The sequence below is a fragment of the Sarcophilus harrisii genome, chromosome 2, assembly GCF_902635505.1.
Source record: "Sarcophilus harrisii chromosome 2, mSarHar1.11, whole genome shotgun sequence".
Classification (NCBI taxonomy): Eukaryota; Metazoa; Chordata; class Mammalia; order Dasyuromorphia; family Dasyuridae; genus Sarcophilus; species Sarcophilus harrisii.
The window spans coordinates 420,901,199-420,918,348 of NC_045427.1; the positions used below are offsets into that span (position 1 = coordinate 420,901,199).

At 38.2% G+C, this 17,150-nt stretch overlaps 1 protein-coding gene across 1 annotated transcript in view; it reads left to right on the top strand.

Annotated features, from left to right (window-relative positions):
• CHMP4B (charged multivesicular body protein 4B) overlaps positions 1-16,649 on the top strand; it is a 65,438-nt gene extending 48,789 nt beyond the window's left edge. Inside the window, exons 2-5 of the mRNA XM_031953871.1 lie at positions 9,868-10,045; positions 11,221-11,335; positions 12,637-12,763; positions 15,793-16,649. Coding sequence (XP_031809731.1) covers positions 9,868-10,045; positions 11,221-11,335; positions 12,637-12,763; positions 15,793-15,857 — 485 coding nt within the window. The 3' untranslated portion in view covers positions 15,858-16,649. The remainder of the gene's footprint in view (positions 1-9,867; positions 10,046-11,220; positions 11,336-12,636; positions 12,764-15,792) is intronic.
• Positions 16,650-17,150: the final 501 nt, after the last annotated feature.

Sequence of the window (17,150 nt, forward strand, 5' to 3'; positions counted from 1 at the left end):
TCAAGACCTCAGTTTCCTTATCTGTAAAATGAGGGCTTCTGAGGGCCTTCCTATGACTGGATTTATGATCCTATAACTGCAAACAGTATGCTATAACAAATCAGCCCATAGGCTTGGATCACAGCTCCTCTACTTCCTGATTCCTTGGCCTTTCCACATCGGAGCTGGGGCTTAGCAGCCAGAGGAGGGTCACCAGAAAATCCAGTTGCATGAGTCGGTTGAAAACCTTGAGAACAAGCACTTAGCCTGAAAAAGAAAAGCGTGAGGAGGAAATATGGTAATTATTCTGAGATATCTGCTAGCCAGAAGAAGCAGATGTGTTTTCTTTGACTTCAGAACACAAAGCTGGGACTATGTCAAAGTTACAGCAAGGAACATAGATCTCAACCTAAGAAAGCATTCCTCACAGAACTCTCCAGAAACAGACTGGGCTGACAACTGAGAAGGTGAACTCAAGTGGAGACTGAATCATTTGAGAATATTGTAAGGGAGTTGTCTACTTCAGGTAGTAGTACTTGACTTAGAATGACCTCTTAGGTCTTTTCCAATTCTTAAGATTCTTTAATTGGACTTAGAATAAAATATGGTAGACATTCCTTAAATACCAAACTATATGCCAGGCACCATGCTAAATCCTAGGGATTCAAATAAGAAAAAAAAAGTAACCAACCCACAGTCCCTGCCCTCTAGGAGCTCATAATCTAATGGGAGAAGACAGCACACAAAAGGAAACTGAAAGAGGGAGAGGGCAGAGGTACTCCAAGTATCTCTTTCCAAGTGGGGGTCATGATGATGGTGAAATCAAAATAACAGTGTAACTAATAGTAATTGAAGAACTGGTTGTGCTTCTGGATTTCTTTAAAGGGAAGCTTTGGGAGTTTCTTGCTCCCTCCTTTAGTCCTCTAGTTCAAGGGACAGAGTCAGCCAAGGATCCTGGTGTGGTGAGAGTCCCAAAGGTGGAAAACATGAAGAGGGTTTTCTCAGTACTTACTTAGTCGTCTCTGTGTGCTACACATATACTCGAGCACTGTGGGCAAATGCAAAGGAAACACGAGGTTTTTCACTGTCAGGGAATACAGAAAAAGTACATCCAAAAAAGCATCCAAAGAAAGCAGTTTTACAAAAGAAAATAGAATAATGTGAATTGTCTCCATAAGATGAAGGCTTCTCACAACTATCTTCTGTCATTCTTTATTCCAGCTAACTTAACCACTCACTCATATTTTTTAGAAACTTTCACTTATGTTCCTTATTCACTGCAAACTCAAGAGGGTATGACTGGCTTCATTTCTTGAGCATTACATTGCAGTTTGGAGATTTGTATGAGTGCATTACTTTTGTTCCTGTATCTCATTGACTTAGCAAAACAAAGAGTGTTTTCTGGCAAGTATGGTTGATTAGATAAGCAGGCATGACAGAATGCCCATTTTGGGCATACTACAGAGCATCTCAATTAAATAATGAAAGTGATAATCTTATATATCTGTCTTACACTTTGTTTTTACAAAGTGCTCTCATAGACATTCTCATATTTTTGCTGTGATCCTTTGTGGCAAACAGGACAAATATAGTGCCATTTTACTGGTGAGAAAATTAAAAGTAGAAGATGAGTTTTTACTTGCTGCAAATCTAGCAGACTACAGAGCCTAATTGAATCTGTCTTTGGTCTCCTAGTCTAATGCCCACAGCTGAAATGTACCTTGGAGATCATCTAGTACTAACATTTCTTATTGATGTAGCTGTTTGTGGCTTTAGAGAGTTTTGCATTCATTATCTTATTGGAATCTCACAACACTTTGGAGATGTAAGTAGTAGAAATAGTAATGTTTTCATTTTACAAGTTAGAAAACTTAGATATTTAAAATGACTTGCCCAATATCACATAACAAATTCATGTCACAGGCAGAGCTAGAACCTAGATCTCTTGACTTCTAGTTATTTCAGTTCAGTAGATAGTCCAGTGCTCTTTCCATTATAGAAGTTATTTCTTTGATTTTATAGATGAGGAATCAAAATTTTTAAAAAATGATAATGTATGTCTGCCAATATTTTTGTCCTTATAGTAATATTTGGGAGTACTGGTTATCAAGCCTATTCTTATTATCTTTGTGCCAACTAAAGTGATACTAAGATTTGTTTTTCCCTTTCTAGAATTTTACTGCCTCACTTGAACAGAGTAGCATCCTCTATTCCTTCTGCAATTGATGATAAAGTTGGCAGCATCTTCAAATCAGTTCTTCTTGTCACTTATAAACATTTGTTTTCCTGTCACTAAAGTGCTGTAGTTGAGACTCCCCTCTCCAGGCAACAGAGAGCTAGTTAAGGTACTGGAGAAATAGAGATTGTAGAGAATGATGCCTGTACTGAAAAAATTCAGTCAGCTCACGTCCAGTCCGACCTCTCCAGCTGTGTGGGAACAAATACAGCCTTGTCTCTAAATGTTTTTCCTAGTATTTGTTAAGAATGAGGTTTTCCTCCCCTTATGTGAGCCTTTGAAACGTGTTGTGTTGGGATGGGACTTGGAGCCAGCAGGTGCATAGATCTTAGCATCTGGGCCAATCTCAGTTTCCACTGACAATGTTTGTCAGGAATTACATATTCCTCAGACTTGCTTTCTGCTGCTGCCTTTTTAGTACTAATAGCATCAAAAATAGATTTTAAAGCTGTAAGGATCATTTAAGTTCATCTGGTCCTGTTCCTCATTTTATAGAAGAGGATTTTTAAAGCGAACTTAATTGACTTAGTCATACAGATAAAGAAGTGTAAGAGCTAGGATTTGAACTCAGAGCCTTTAACTTGAAAATGACTATCCTTTTCATTGTATGGTACTGCTGTTTCCATTACAATAAGAATGGACATTGTGTAAAATGGAGAGGCAAGGCATGTCAGAAACACTGAATTATGGAGGCAGGAGACTGCATCCCAATTCTTGTCTTTGCAATTGACACATACCTATACCCTGGACAGATCATTTCCCCTTATTTGTATGTTTCATCACCTGTAAAAGAGAGATAATAACTCTGCCATTTTTGCCCCACAGATATGTTGTATGGAAAGTTCTCTCCAAATCGTATAGTGCTTTAGAAATGAGAGAAGATTGGACTAAATGATTTCTAAGATCCCTTCCAAGCTTCCTAATTCTATAATCTATGATTTTTGTAGGAGTACCTTTTATGTGATCTTTAGGCTTACGTAAGCTGAAAATTTCATTCAGGCCTTCAATAAAAATTTATTCAGAAGTTTTTCATACTGTGGGAGGGGATGACAAACACTTATTAAACACCCATTATGTTCATTGTTTTCTCTCTCTCTCTCTCTCTCTCTCTCTCTCTATATATATATATATATATATACACATACATATATATGCAAAGCACATAATTCATTCCTATACTTTTAGATATGAAAGAAATTAAAGTTATGCTATTCCAGTCCCAAACTTTTAAATATAATCAGTCTTCTCTTAAGTATGGCAAACATTTTGCTTTTTGTTTTCTTTCCTATCACTGAAAATTAATATATAATAAATATAGAATAAATATTAAGATCACTTTTCAGTTATTTTATTTTGTTTGTTTTTCATGAGCTTAAATTTAGCTTATTAAGAGTGTGGAAAATTAATTGAAATAGGTTTAGGGAAAAGAATTTTCCATATCACATGGAGAATTGAATTTGTAAAAAACCTAATTCTCAGCCACAGCAGTAATTTCTTGGAAGTCTCTATTCTATTCTGTTGATCCTGGCACATTATTGTAGAGTAGTACTTAAAAATAACTGTTCTGGTTCCATGAAAGAGTCTTCAACCCTGGTGGGAAGTTAACATTTTTCTGTGATGGCTCTGGAGAATTAGAGGTAGAAGCCTGTGAGTGTCTTGCAGTTCTCATACTGACACTGTAAAATGCCTGGTGATTGGCAGACTAAAGCACCTTTTTATTGGCTGATCTGGGAGAAAAGGGGTGAGCTTATGCTGCCTGTTCTCTACTGTGCCTGCATCCCAATGCTGATGGCATGGTAACAGAATTGGGGCAGGGCATTTGTGAATTCTAGATGAAATTTTACAATCCTGTCAGCCCATATTGAAAAATTGTGTTTTTTGAAAATGTTATTTTCTGTGGGAGGCTTTGTTTTTTTTTTTTTTTTTATTTAATAGTCTTTAATTTACAGGATATATACATGGGTAACTTTACAGCATTAACAATTGCCAAACCTCTTGTTCCAATTTTTCACCTCTTACCCCCCCCACCCCCTCCCCTAAATGGCAGGATGACCAGTAGATGTTAAATATATTAAAATATAACTTAGATACACAATAAGTATACATGACCAAAACATTATTTTGCTGTACAAAAAGAATCAGACTCTGAATTATTGTACAATTAGCTTGTGAAGGAAATCAAAGATGCAGGTGTGCATAAATATAGGGACTGGGAATTCAATGCAATGGTTTTTAGTCATCTCCCAGAGTTCTTTTTCTGGGTATAGGTAGTTCAGTTCATTACTGCTCCATTAGAAATGATTTGGTTGATCTCGCCGCTGAGGACGGCCTGATCCATCAGGACTGGTCATCATCTAGTATTGTTGTTGAAGTATATAATGATCTCCTGGTCCTGCTCATTTCACTTAGCATCAGTTCGTGTAAGTCTCTCCAGGCCTTTCTGAAATCATCCTGTTGGTCATTTCTTACAGAACAGTAATATTCCATAATTTTCATATACCACAATTTATTCAGCCATTCTCCAACTGATGGACATCCATTCAGTTTCCAGTTTCTAGCCACTACAAAAAGGGCTGTCTGTGGGAGGCTTTGAACTTTCCTTGTAATAGTGCGACTTGAATTCAGATACCTAAATATAATTGAAAGGGAAATTTTCTAGATTAAAATGCAGATTTCTGAAAAATAACACGAAAGGGGGCCTTTGTTACTCTTAATGTTCTTTGTAGCCCTAATCCCAGTTCATCGATGGCATGTTTTGCAACCCTGTTCCTGTTAGTTGGCCTTGCCTGGTAAGACTTTCCTGTCATGTTTTCCACTTTACAGTTCTCCTGCACTCAGCCCTGGATCTCTCCTCCTTCTAGTTAGGCAGTTAGGTGTTCCAGTTAATAGAATACAGGATCTGGAGTCAGGAAAACTGAGTTTAATTTTGTCCTGAAACACTTCCTGGCTGTGTCACCCTAGACAAGGTGCTTAACCTCTATTTTAGTTTCCTCAACTATAAAAGGGGGACAGTAATGGCACTTACTTCCCAGAGATGTTGTAAGGATGAAATGAAATAATATTTAATATTTGTAAAGTGTTTAACACAACATATGCTTAATAGATGCTTGTTCCCTTCTCTTTCCCTTCCCGCCCCCATTTAATGGATTTTAGACAGAAGTTGGGTTTTTCAAAGAGAATCCTCTTTGCTTATTAGCAAAAGGAAAAGAAGCAAAAAAATAAAAAACCCAAAAAAAAAAAAAAAAACCAACAGACATTGGCTAGACAAATTATAGGTATCTAAACTTGAGCTATTCTTAATCTAGCCATGTAGATGGCTAACCACATATTCCCATTCATCTTTGCCTAGCTTTACTATGTGACTAGATCTTGTGCACACTGCCTTAAGAGAAAGCTAGACTGCTTTTTCCTGCCTGTGGTTTTATTGTAATTTCCTATTGCCTTCTGCTTATATGCTGATCCTGTGTCTGGTTTCTCTCTAACCAACTTCTTAGGTTGGAACTTCCTGACTCTGTTAGTTCTCAGTCCTGGGCCTATCAGTTTCTTCTTCCATGGCTATTTGGGAGGCAGATGTGAAGAAGAAAGAGCTGGATAAATCTCCTGGGCATCCTGGAGAATCAGTTGGCTATTCTCTGTCCAAGTCGCTAAGGTTTAATCAGTGTCTTCAATTGGTCACTTATTCCAGGATTCATACTATTGTACTTATGTGGAACTTCTTTTTTGTGTGTGTAGACTTTGCCTTCTTGCCACAATAAATATTGTTGGGAAAGTAGTTTCAGTGCTTTCTTTTTCTTCCTCTCTCTACTGCTGATGTGTGGGTTATGTTCAGATAAATTCAGTTTGATTACTTTCTCCTGCCCTCTACTCTTCCATTCATTCCCTTCTATTTAGTACTTTTAAAAATCACTTGAGTCTATCTTTGTCATATCACCTTCTTGAAGATTGTTGGTTTCTGTAAAAAAAAATTTCTTCATAGCCCAGACTAGTTAATGGAAGACTGAAAATGTCTTCATTTGTTTTTTATTTTCTCTTGCTTTGGTAACAAATGTTTCCTGAGCTTCCTAGAATTTGTAAAATTGTGCTGGAGATATGGGGATATAGTAGTCAGCCTATAAGTGTCTACATGCCAGGTAGAGGCTTTTAGTCTGTATAGAGCCTAGAGCAGGAAGACCCAAGTTCAAATTTAGCCTTCCTAACTACTTACTGCGTGAGTCTGCACAAATCTCTTACTTTGTGAAGGAGAAGGCACTGGCAAAGCACTACAATATCTTTGTCTAGAAAATCCCATGGACAGTCCAGTCCAGTGATTATAGAGTCAGGAGCAACAAATGTGCAAGCACTGTGCTAAGTATTGGGAATACAAAGAAAGGGAAAAGACAATCTGTCCTTAAAGAGCTCATAATCTAATGGAGGAGACAACATCCAAACAACTGTGTACAAGCAAACTGTGGTCAGGATAAATAGGAAATAATCAACAGAGGAAAAGCACTAAACTTAAAAGGTGATGGGAAAGACCTCGTAGGTGGGATAATTAGCTGGGACTCAAAGGAAGCCAGGGATGTCACTAGGGGAAGGTGAGAGTGGGAGTATCTTGTTTGTGAAACAGCAAGGAGGCCCCAGTCATTGGATGGAAAATCCAGATGGCAGGGAATCTCAGGTGTAAGGAGACTGTGGGATGACCGGCCTAGCAAAAGTATGAAGGCTTTGAGCTCACAATAGAGCTTTTTGTGTTTGATCCTGGAGGTGATAGGAAGCCAGTGGAGTTTATTGGAAAGACTGTGTGATGTGATCAGATGGAACCTTTAGGAAAATCACTGGTGGAGAATGTGCTGAAGGCAGGGGGAGTCCTAAGGCCAGCAGACCAGCCAGTGGCTATTGCAGTAGTCCAGGGCCTGTACCATAAAAACAGTACAAATCACAATTTCTGCCCTCTTCCCAGAACTTGTAGATTTGGAAGAGATAAAATAATAAAATGTAATACCATAAACATTTATTTCAGTTCATGCTGTGTATAGAGCTAGCACAGGGTAAGGGATTCTGAGTGCTTGACTCAGAATCAAGATCAAGTTCAAACACTGGCTGTTTGACCCTGGGAAGTCATTTGACTTCTTGTGAAGCCTCAATTTCTTTATCTGCAGAATAAAGATATTAATATCTCGTAGGTTTTTTATGAGGTTCAAATGAAAATACTATGTGGAAGGTGCTTCAGAAGTGGATTATAAATATCATTTGTGAAATAGCTGTGACATATAAGTAAATATAATTCGCAAAATAGCTCACTAATATAACACAAAATTGTTATGTGTACTTACAACATTCCTTTTATGGCTTTTTTTCTGTGTTGATAACAGAGACCTTGGTAAATGTTGATGTCAGGAGGACTTGGAGTTGATTTTTCTGTAACTAGCACCAACAATGCAAGTGATTAGATTGTTTTGCCTCCTGCCAAAGCTGTCACTAGAAATTTTAGTAAGTGACTTGAATGACTCAAGAGCTGGATTTGTTGCACTTGGTTCATCTTCCAGCTATTCCATCCTGATTCTCTCCAACACAGCCAGAGATCTTTGCCTCAGGCTTAGGGAAAGAATGGGGAAGTTTGTACTGCAGATGAAGGAACCAAGACTGAGGTCTGAAGTGCAGGACTGAGAGGTGCAGGAATAGCTGAGTTAGCCCCATTGTCCCCCTCATTATTTCTCTGCCTAGTGCAGAGGTATCCTACTAGAATTGTCAAGGGCATGATGATATGTATGGAGTTCTAGGCTGTATGTTTCCCAAATCCATCTAACTTTGAAGGGAAGCATTCCTCCTATTGTACTGTGTAATACTGATGTTAGGTTTTTTGTTAAAGTGGTAGTACTAGGAATTATTCTTTAGAAAAGGAATTTATTTTTTGTGAATTTCTATTTTATGTGGATTTTGTGTTAGCTTGTTTCCTTGCTGATTTAATATTTATTAACTTGAATACTTTTATAGAAAATGCCTATTTAGTTGTCCGTTTACTCAGCTTTAGAGTTTTTTAACTCACTCTCTTCATGGTCTATAATAGATTGAGAAATGTTGATTCCACCTCCATAGCATCCATTCCCTCCTTTCCATACCTACAATCAGTACCTCATTCAGGCCCTTATCACTTCTCATCTGGAATACTCTCAAAGCTTTTTAATTGGTCTTTCTCTTCAGTTTATTTGAAGATTAGTCTGACCTTGTCACTATCCTATTAAAAAAAAGTTTCTGGGCTTCTCATTGTACTTCTAGAATAAACAAATGCAAGTTTCTGTTTGACACTTAAATTCTTTTACAGTAGAGTTTAGGGTTCATTCTGTCTTTTTCCTCCTCCTCATGCTATCTATACATATTTTCAACCAAATTGACCTGCTTTTTATATCTGACATCCTATTTTCCTGGTCCTGTGTTTTTGCATAGCCAGTCCCTATAACTAGAGTGATCCTTTCCTCTGCCTCTTGGACTGACTCCCTTTAGAGTGTTACTTCCTATCTCAGACCTTGCCAGATTATGCTTCTTTCCCCTCCCCTTCCCTAGTCATTAGTTCTTTCTCTTCTCTATCCAAAAAATTTACTTTGCATTTATTTAATATTTACTTATATGTATACGTGTTTCCCCCAATACTATGTAAGTTTCTTGAGGGGAAGGCCTATTTTGTCTCTTATCATCCAAAAACCCAGAGTCCAACACCATACCTTGTTCTTAATAATGTATATTAAATTTTAAAAAATTATAAAATGATATAAAATTAACTTTCAAATATATATATAAAAGGCCCTAAGCTTTTAGCCTTTAACAAGGCATAACCTAATAAGTTAACAAGCAAAGAAAATGCTTTTGTTCCACATCTCCTTCCAGACTTTTCTGAAGCTCTGCCACCTTCTGGGCCCATAATCTTTTTTTGTTGTTGTTGTCACTGCTTCTCTCTTCTTCTTCCCCTTCCTGCAGCCCTTTTGCAAAATCAAAACATGGTTTGCAATCCAAAATATGGATTGCAAAGCCTTCTGCTTTTCCTCTGCTGCTAATCTTGAAGGATAACAGAAGGAATCAGTGCTCTAATCAGATAGTAGCCTTATCCCCTGCCTTTTCTTTTTCCCTTTTCTCTGCTTTCCTCTCTCCTTTTTTTCTTTTCTTTGTTCCTCACATTCCCCTAGCCTTTTTTTCCTTTCTTCTTTCTTTCCCATATTTGTAGTCAATAGTTCTGTTAATTTGATCAGTAGCTAAGTAAGATCTTCACCTGACATTTTTCCTTATATAGCTCTGTCAAAGGTCTTTTTAAAATATAGGCTAAGGAAGTTATATCTATTGATTTCCTTTTATCTGTGTTTCTATTTACCTCTTAAAATAAATGTCAGTAAATTTGTCAGATATGATTTTTGTCTCATAGAAGAAGATATTGGACAGGGAAATTCACTGTGAGGGCTTAATCACAATGATGATGTTTTCACCTGATTAAACAATATTTTTCTCCCCTACTCTTTCTTCCATCAGTGCTGATTTTAGTATAACTTGAATAAAGAAACAAAAAGATAATCTAAGTTTGGACATATTTTCCATAGTTTTTCCCTCACAGAGTCCTGTTGAATAAGTTGTAATGTAACCCTTTTAGATGATTTTTTTCAAGCTCTATTTTTTTCTCCCTTGTTCAGCCGCCCTTCAAGCACTGAAACGCAAGAAGAGATACGAGAAACAGCTGGCCCAGATTGATGGTACATTGTCGACAATCGAATTTCAAAGGGAAGCCCTTGAGAATGCCAACACTAATACTGAAGTACTCAAGAACATGGGCTATGCTGCAAAAGCTATGAAGGCTGCCCATGACAACATGTAAGCCACTCATGTGGGCAGTGACAGATTCAGAAAGTCTTTTCTATTCCCTGGGGTCTCTGTTTCCTTATCTGTAAAATAAGGCAATTGGGTTAGGTGATCTTTCAAGTCTCTCCTAGTTCCAAAGCTCATATCCATAAACTGTCATATTCCATAATTTATCCAGCATTGTTGAGCAGAGTTCTCAGGTGTACCCCTTAACTTAATCTCCAAGCTTTTTATTTTAATAGAAAAATGTTCAACATCTGTAGATTCCTTGACTTTTTCAATAGATCAAGGCAAACAGAATTTCTCCTTTTCTTTCTATTTATGCATGCTACTGTATGACACACCGATACCCCTAAGGCATATTGAAATGTCTAGAATTATTTGTCCTTCACTAAATGGTCCCAGATTGTTGAATTTCTTAAGTTCTTTTGTCTGCTCTTCATAGTTTTCCTTTGTCTTTCCTCACAGCAGAACTATCAGGAGTTATTTCTCCCTGCTATGGTAAATGCCTATTTGGTAGAACTTTGTCATATAGCCTCTCAAATCAGGGGTGAGGATGTTTTTCTATCAAGGACCATTTGGATATTTATAACATCATCTTTTGAGGGCCATACAAAATGATCAACCTAAGGAACTTGAGCATTGAGGTTGTCATACCTAGCTTTCAGCTCATCGTTTCCTGTGGTTGCCTTAGCAAATGATTTCATGGGCCCTATTTGACCCACAGACCAGATGTTCCTCACTCCTAAATAAAGGCTTGATAAAGGGGTTTTCCTGTGTTCTAAAAAGAAAAGGCTGCTGGATAAGTGAGATATTACCACTTGTGTGTTATGTAGGTATATAAAATATTTTGTGTTATTTTTTTCTTTTCAAACCATAAATGGATTTGGGGACCATCTAGGTTTCCTGGGTATAACTATGTTTTAGCAGGTAGGTGATGGTTCTACCTTTGTCCAGTATTCAGAATTACCTTTGCTCTCTAAAATGAAAGAAAACTAATGTTCTCAAAAAGTTTATTTAGAGGAGGGAAATTAGTTTTGGGGGAAGAAATGAGTTGGGGGATATGGTCCATTCCAGAGAACTTGGATTCTTACTTTTTGGTAATTAAAGCTCCCTATGAGAGCCACTCAGACTCTATTGTGTGTATGCACCTTGACTGACATGGCATATATATCATTTGTTTAAAGGGATATTGATAAAGTAGACGAGCTAATGCAGGACATTGCTGACCAGCAGGAACTTGCAGAGGAGATATCCACAGCTATTTCCAAACCTGTAGGATTTGGAGAAGAGTTTGATGAGGTAAGTGATTCGACACAGATCAGTTATATAAGCTGAACAAATTCAAACCTTTCTTTAGTTATCTTAAGTTAAACTTATCTTTAATTAGTATCTTTAGTAATTTTACATACTTTCCAGTTGGTTTCAGACATGACTGCTTTTTGTAGATTTGGGGAACAAATAGTTTTCCCCATCCAAAACATTTAGGTTAGAGCCAGCTATTTCTTCCAGTTCTAGAATTGTCAGAACTTGCTGTTACCCAAGTACAAGCACAGGTGGGCTGAGCATGCACCTTATCTTACACTTTGTAGATCTAAGATCCAAGGCTCTTCTCAGAAGCTGTCATTAGAGTAATTGTCCCTGGGGCTTCATATCTCTTGACCTTTTCAGTATAGCAAAACTTCATTGTAAAGCATGTCATTGTGTCTCAGATTTAGCAATCCTAAAGGTCAAATTTTGTCCCCCATAAACCTAGGGCATCATAGTGTCTGTCTTTTCTGTGACACAGAAAGCCCAAGGAATGTTTGTGAGATTTTCCCTCAATACTTACATTTTCATAGTGGATGACTACAGTCTAACACAGCAAACATTTATTTATTTATTTATTTATTTTTTGCATGTGTGGGTCCCTTTTCTTTTTTAATGATCTCTTTGAAACACAGATCCAGTAAAGACACTTCTGGATCAAAAGTATATACAGTTTGATATCAGCAAACATTTATTAAGTGCTTCGTGTGTAGCAGGTCACTGTATTGGGCACTAGGAATATACAAAGACAAAAATGAAATAATCTTTGCCCTCAGAGAGCTTACATTCTAGTGGGGGATACAGTGTGTACAGAGATAAATAAGTACAAGCAGGCTGGGAGGAGGGAGAGAAGGCAAAGCTTGCAGAAGTGCCAGCTGAGCAGGTTTTGAGGGAAGCTGAGTGTTTTAAGAAGAAGAGGTCATCCATTCTGTGTATGGCCTATAGAGAAGCACAGGAAGAGAGGGCATGTTGATTTTGAGAGGTCTCTTAGTCTTCTATCCTGGCTGAATTGTTGAGAAAGAAATGACTGAAAGCTGCCAGGAAAGTTCACATAGAATCAGATTGTAGAGCACTTTACATGCCAGGCTGAAGATTTTACAACTTATTCTAGAGACAGTAAGATGTCTCTATAGGTTTTTGAGTGAATATTAGCCCTGGTCTTTTTCACTCACCTCTCTCTTCAACAGAACCCAGACAGCAGCATTTGAACAGGGAGTCATCAGGTCTGAAGTGATGTAGTATGGGTTTGGAATTTCCTTGCTGACACATCTCACTTTTGAATTTCCTTCTTTCAGGATGAACTCATGGCAGAACTAGAGGAACTAGAACAGGAAGAACTAGACAAAAATTTGCTGGAAATCAATGGTCCAGAAACAGTCCCACTACCGAATGTGCCCTCTATAGCACTACCATCAAAGCCAGGTAAGTACTTCCAAAATATATTTTTAAATAGCCCCTTGAGTACATCATTGTCTGATTACATAGTCTCCTGATGTGATCCAAACCAGGAATATTAGATTAATATCTAGTTTGACACTCTGAAAAGCAGGCATCTGTATGTCTTTGTTTCACATGTTTTTTTTCCCATGATTTTATATGGATTTAGCTCTGTATATGTATGTAGCCTTAGTTGTAATCTCATTTTGGACATGGTGCCTGGCAAGAGAAATTTTCAGCCAAAAGCATTGTAGAATTTCAGTGGAACATTAGGTGACCCTTTGCAGGAGTGGTGGCATTTTCATGGACTGATTAGGTTCCCCAAAAGACTCATGTGGAAAAAGGAGATTGGAAGATTTGAAACCATTTCAAAGCCCTGGTTAATGAAGTACTACCCCGTCTTTGGAGAATAGTTGATCATCATGATGTCAGAAGAGAATTGAACTAGGAGGTTAGGAGAACTAAGTTCTAGTTCTGACTTTCATTGTATATTCAGCAGAGACTAGAAATATGTTTTGTATGACTTCACATATATGATGGGTATAATATTACTTGCCTTCATAATGGGTGACAGAGGGCCTAGAGAAAGGGAGAAAATTTGGAATTCAAACTAAAAAAAAAGTTAAAAAATACATACATACACACATACATTTAAGTGCATGCTATGCCCAAGAATACTTATAGTCAATAAAGAGTTATAAGGAAAAGTGGAATAGCTCTTACTCCTCACAGAGCTTACATTTTATTATGGGATATAATAAAGAGACAAGCAAACAGAAGACAATTTGAGAAGGGAGAGAAAATGGAATTGTCCAGTTAGCATTCATTATAATAATCCCTGTTGAAGGTGATGAAGACCTGAATTCATATGATAGCTGTGTGAATACAGAGAAAGATATAGATACAAGAGAGATTATTTTCTACCTTCTCAACAAGATATACTGTTGCCAGCTAATTGAACATAGGAGATTTGGGGGAAGAGTAAGGTGAATGCCTCTGATTGCTAGCCTAGGTGCTGGAAACATAATGATGCTAGTCACAAAGATAGAGAAGTTTGGAGAAGAGATGGGTTGGAGGCAAGTATAATTTATTCTGCTTTGGGTATGTGGAATTTGAGATGCTTGTAGAATACCCAGGTGGAAACACCAGAAGCTAGGACTGAAGGTGCTGTAGGACTTACCAGTTTCTATCTAATTATTCTTTTCCCTACCTAGAACTCAGATTCTCCATATATAAAAGGAAAGAGGTTAGGCAGTGATTTCCAAATTTTTTTTCCCCAATTAAGAAACATTTATTGTTTTCTTCCATTTTTCTTCCAATTTTAAAGGGGAAAAACCCCTCATAACATAAAGTCAAACAAAGTAAATTCTCATATTAGCCATGTTCAAAAACACATGTCATCCTGTATCTTGTGTCATTCACCTCCAGAACAACAGGAAGTGAATAACATAGGTCATTATCAGTCCTTTGGAATCATGGTTGATCATTCATTGATCAGAGATTTTAAGTCTTTCAAAATTATTTGCCTTTTACAGTGTTGAAGTCTCATCTGAGCTTCAAATAAGCTAAGAAAACCCTAAATGGGTCTCTTAAGAGTTGGTTGTGACTAAAATAACTGAACAACAACAACGATCCTTTGACCTTGTATAAATTAGTTCTCAAAGAAATACTATTTGAGATAATAATGGCTGACATTTATGTAACTTTTTAAGTTAACAGAATGTTTTATTTTTCTCTTTGATAATGGGATTTTATCTCTCTGACATGACAGCCTGCCACCGCCTCCCCCTCCTCACCGCCTACCCCTTTCCCCCCAGTAACTCACCAAGTAACAAAATTGGTCTTGATGCTATTTGTCACTGAAACATAGTGGGGACAGGAATTCAATTACTTCAAGGGTATCCAAAGACTTCTGCAGTCAAAGGGAATTTTAGAATTGAAATCCAGCAAAATGGCTCAGGAGCAGGGCCCTTGAAAGGATTTCTAGCAGTAGTGCCCTTCTTGCTTTTCCTCAGAGACAGAATTTGCCTAGTGCAAGAGCCAGAGTCACTTGGTCAGCATCTTTTTTCTAGCCAGGGGGATGGATTTATAAAGAAGGCAAAGGGTTGCATAGGAAGCAAGCAAATGAGTTCATCTGTTTTTATTCATTGAGCAGACATTTAAGAGATTGTGGTATAATGGACTGGCGCCTGGATTCCTGGTTCTTCCAGTTAGAATCCATGCGACTTTGAACATGTAATTTTACCTCTAAATCTCTCTTTTTTTTCCTGTTTTTAAAATAAGGGCAATAATCTCTCGTTTTGCCTACCTTATGAATTGCTATGAGACTCAAATGAATTTTTGTTATAAAAATATTTTGTTCTTGTCAGCTATGATGTGAAGTTGTTATTTTCATTTCCTTTCTTAACTGTATTCATGGTTATGGCACTGAGTGCAGAGCTTCCACTCTCCAAAGATCCATTCTTTCACCAAATCCTGCTTCTGGATGTCCAGGTTCTTCAAATCATTTCTAGTGGAATATAGGTCTCTGCTGTGAACAGCCACTAGAAATGGTTAGAGAGCTCTTGTCTTCAGGATTTGTGACAAGTTTGATAAAGCTGGAAAAAGGGCACTGTAGCAGTAAACCATCATGAGTGCCCTCATTTCACATGTTTAAGAAGGAAATATATTCCTCCCAATGAAGGTAAAGCCCCAAAATGAATCATCATTGACATCCTCCTCACATGATCATTCCTGCCAGATGAAAGCAGTCAGGGAAGGGCAGGAGGAGGGAGGAGGAGGAGGAGGAGCAGCAGCCACGCTGCCTCTCTGGCATTTGGGACCAGCTTATCAGAGCAGTGGCGCAGAGCCCTTCCCATGGAGCTGGGAATGAAGGGAGGGGCGGCTTACATAACCGCATCTGGGACAGTGCTGGAGCCTGGCCCATGGCTAGGGACAAAAGGGCGTTTTTGAAACAAGTAGCTTTTCTAAATATGCACCTTCCTTCTTCCCTCCTCCCTTCTCCCCTTTTATAGTCAAGAAGAAGGAAGAGGACGAGGATGAAATGAAAGAGCTGGAGAACTGGGCTGAATCTATGTAACTGATACAACTCTGCGGGCTTGTATAAAAACAGACTCTGGTCACCTGTTGCAGTTGGGTGTATGCGTGTGGTGTGGGGGAGGAAAACCATCTCTTATCTCTTGGATCTTAACCCAAGGCAGTGGGCCTGCATCGCTGCATACTGGATAGCATGGTCTGCACCGAGCGGGAGGGGTTTGGCTGGGGAGCAGCTGGGGGGAGGGGGAAGGGAGTTGCCTGCTGTTTATAATGTTGAATTTCTGTAAAATAAAATGTATTTGCAAAATCCAGCATTCAGCTTTTGGACTATGCTAACTCCTTGCTGGATCCTCAATTGGAATTTATTGTTCAGAATTGAAATGCTCTTCAAATGTAGTCTTTGTCATTTTAAGTCAGTTGAACTGTCCCATATGCCTTTGTAAGTCTTGTATGACATTTAAAAAGAAGTCATAAGTTTCTTTCTTGTGGTCAGCTGTAATAATGCATTTGATTTTTGGTTCTCTGTAAGCTGTATTTATATCCATTGACTGTCTGACTGCCTTTGTATTTATCACTCCACTCCTGTCCTTTCACTCCAGATCACCTTTTCTTTTTAAGTTTGTGAAACTGATTTGAAATGGACAAAGTCCTCTTGGAAGCAGGTGAGATTATTAGAATTAAATTCCAGCTGTACATTTTTTAACATAGCTCTACAGAAGTGTTCATTGCTGTTTGTGATAACTGATTGATATAGCTCATTGGAACATGTGCATACATTTATATTCAGATGAAACTATGGTTTGCACTGTCTATTAAATATCTCAATTAATTTTCATATGTGGCCATTTTGTTCATTTGATCATTTGATCACTTACCACTAAATTGACGATAAAAATCCCCTCCAACCTTTGAAACAGAAGTGTGCCATGTCTGGAAGATGTGAGTCTGGAGCAGGTTTTCTGGTGCCCAGAGTTCCGTCATTGTGTTTCACCCTTGCTGAGCCCCTTTAGGCATGCTCTTCTTAAACTCCAGGATCCAGTACTCCTGCTTTTCTGCCTTTTTTTCCCCCTTGCTTTTATTTATACTCAGCCAACAGGAAAACATGGCAGGACCTGCCTCCAGAAACCCACTGAGCCGGATGTATTGGGTATGAAAAAAAAAAAAGGCTACCTATGGGATGTATATGGCAAGCAGTCCCCACCCCCAGCAACTTCTGCTTGGGCCCTGACCTTGTCTCCTGGCATTAATTTGACCCCAGCTCCCCCAGGTGGTTGGAAAACCAGATTTCTCTAAAAACCCAATCTTGCCACCATCAGCTCTTCCAAAGGCTGAAGCC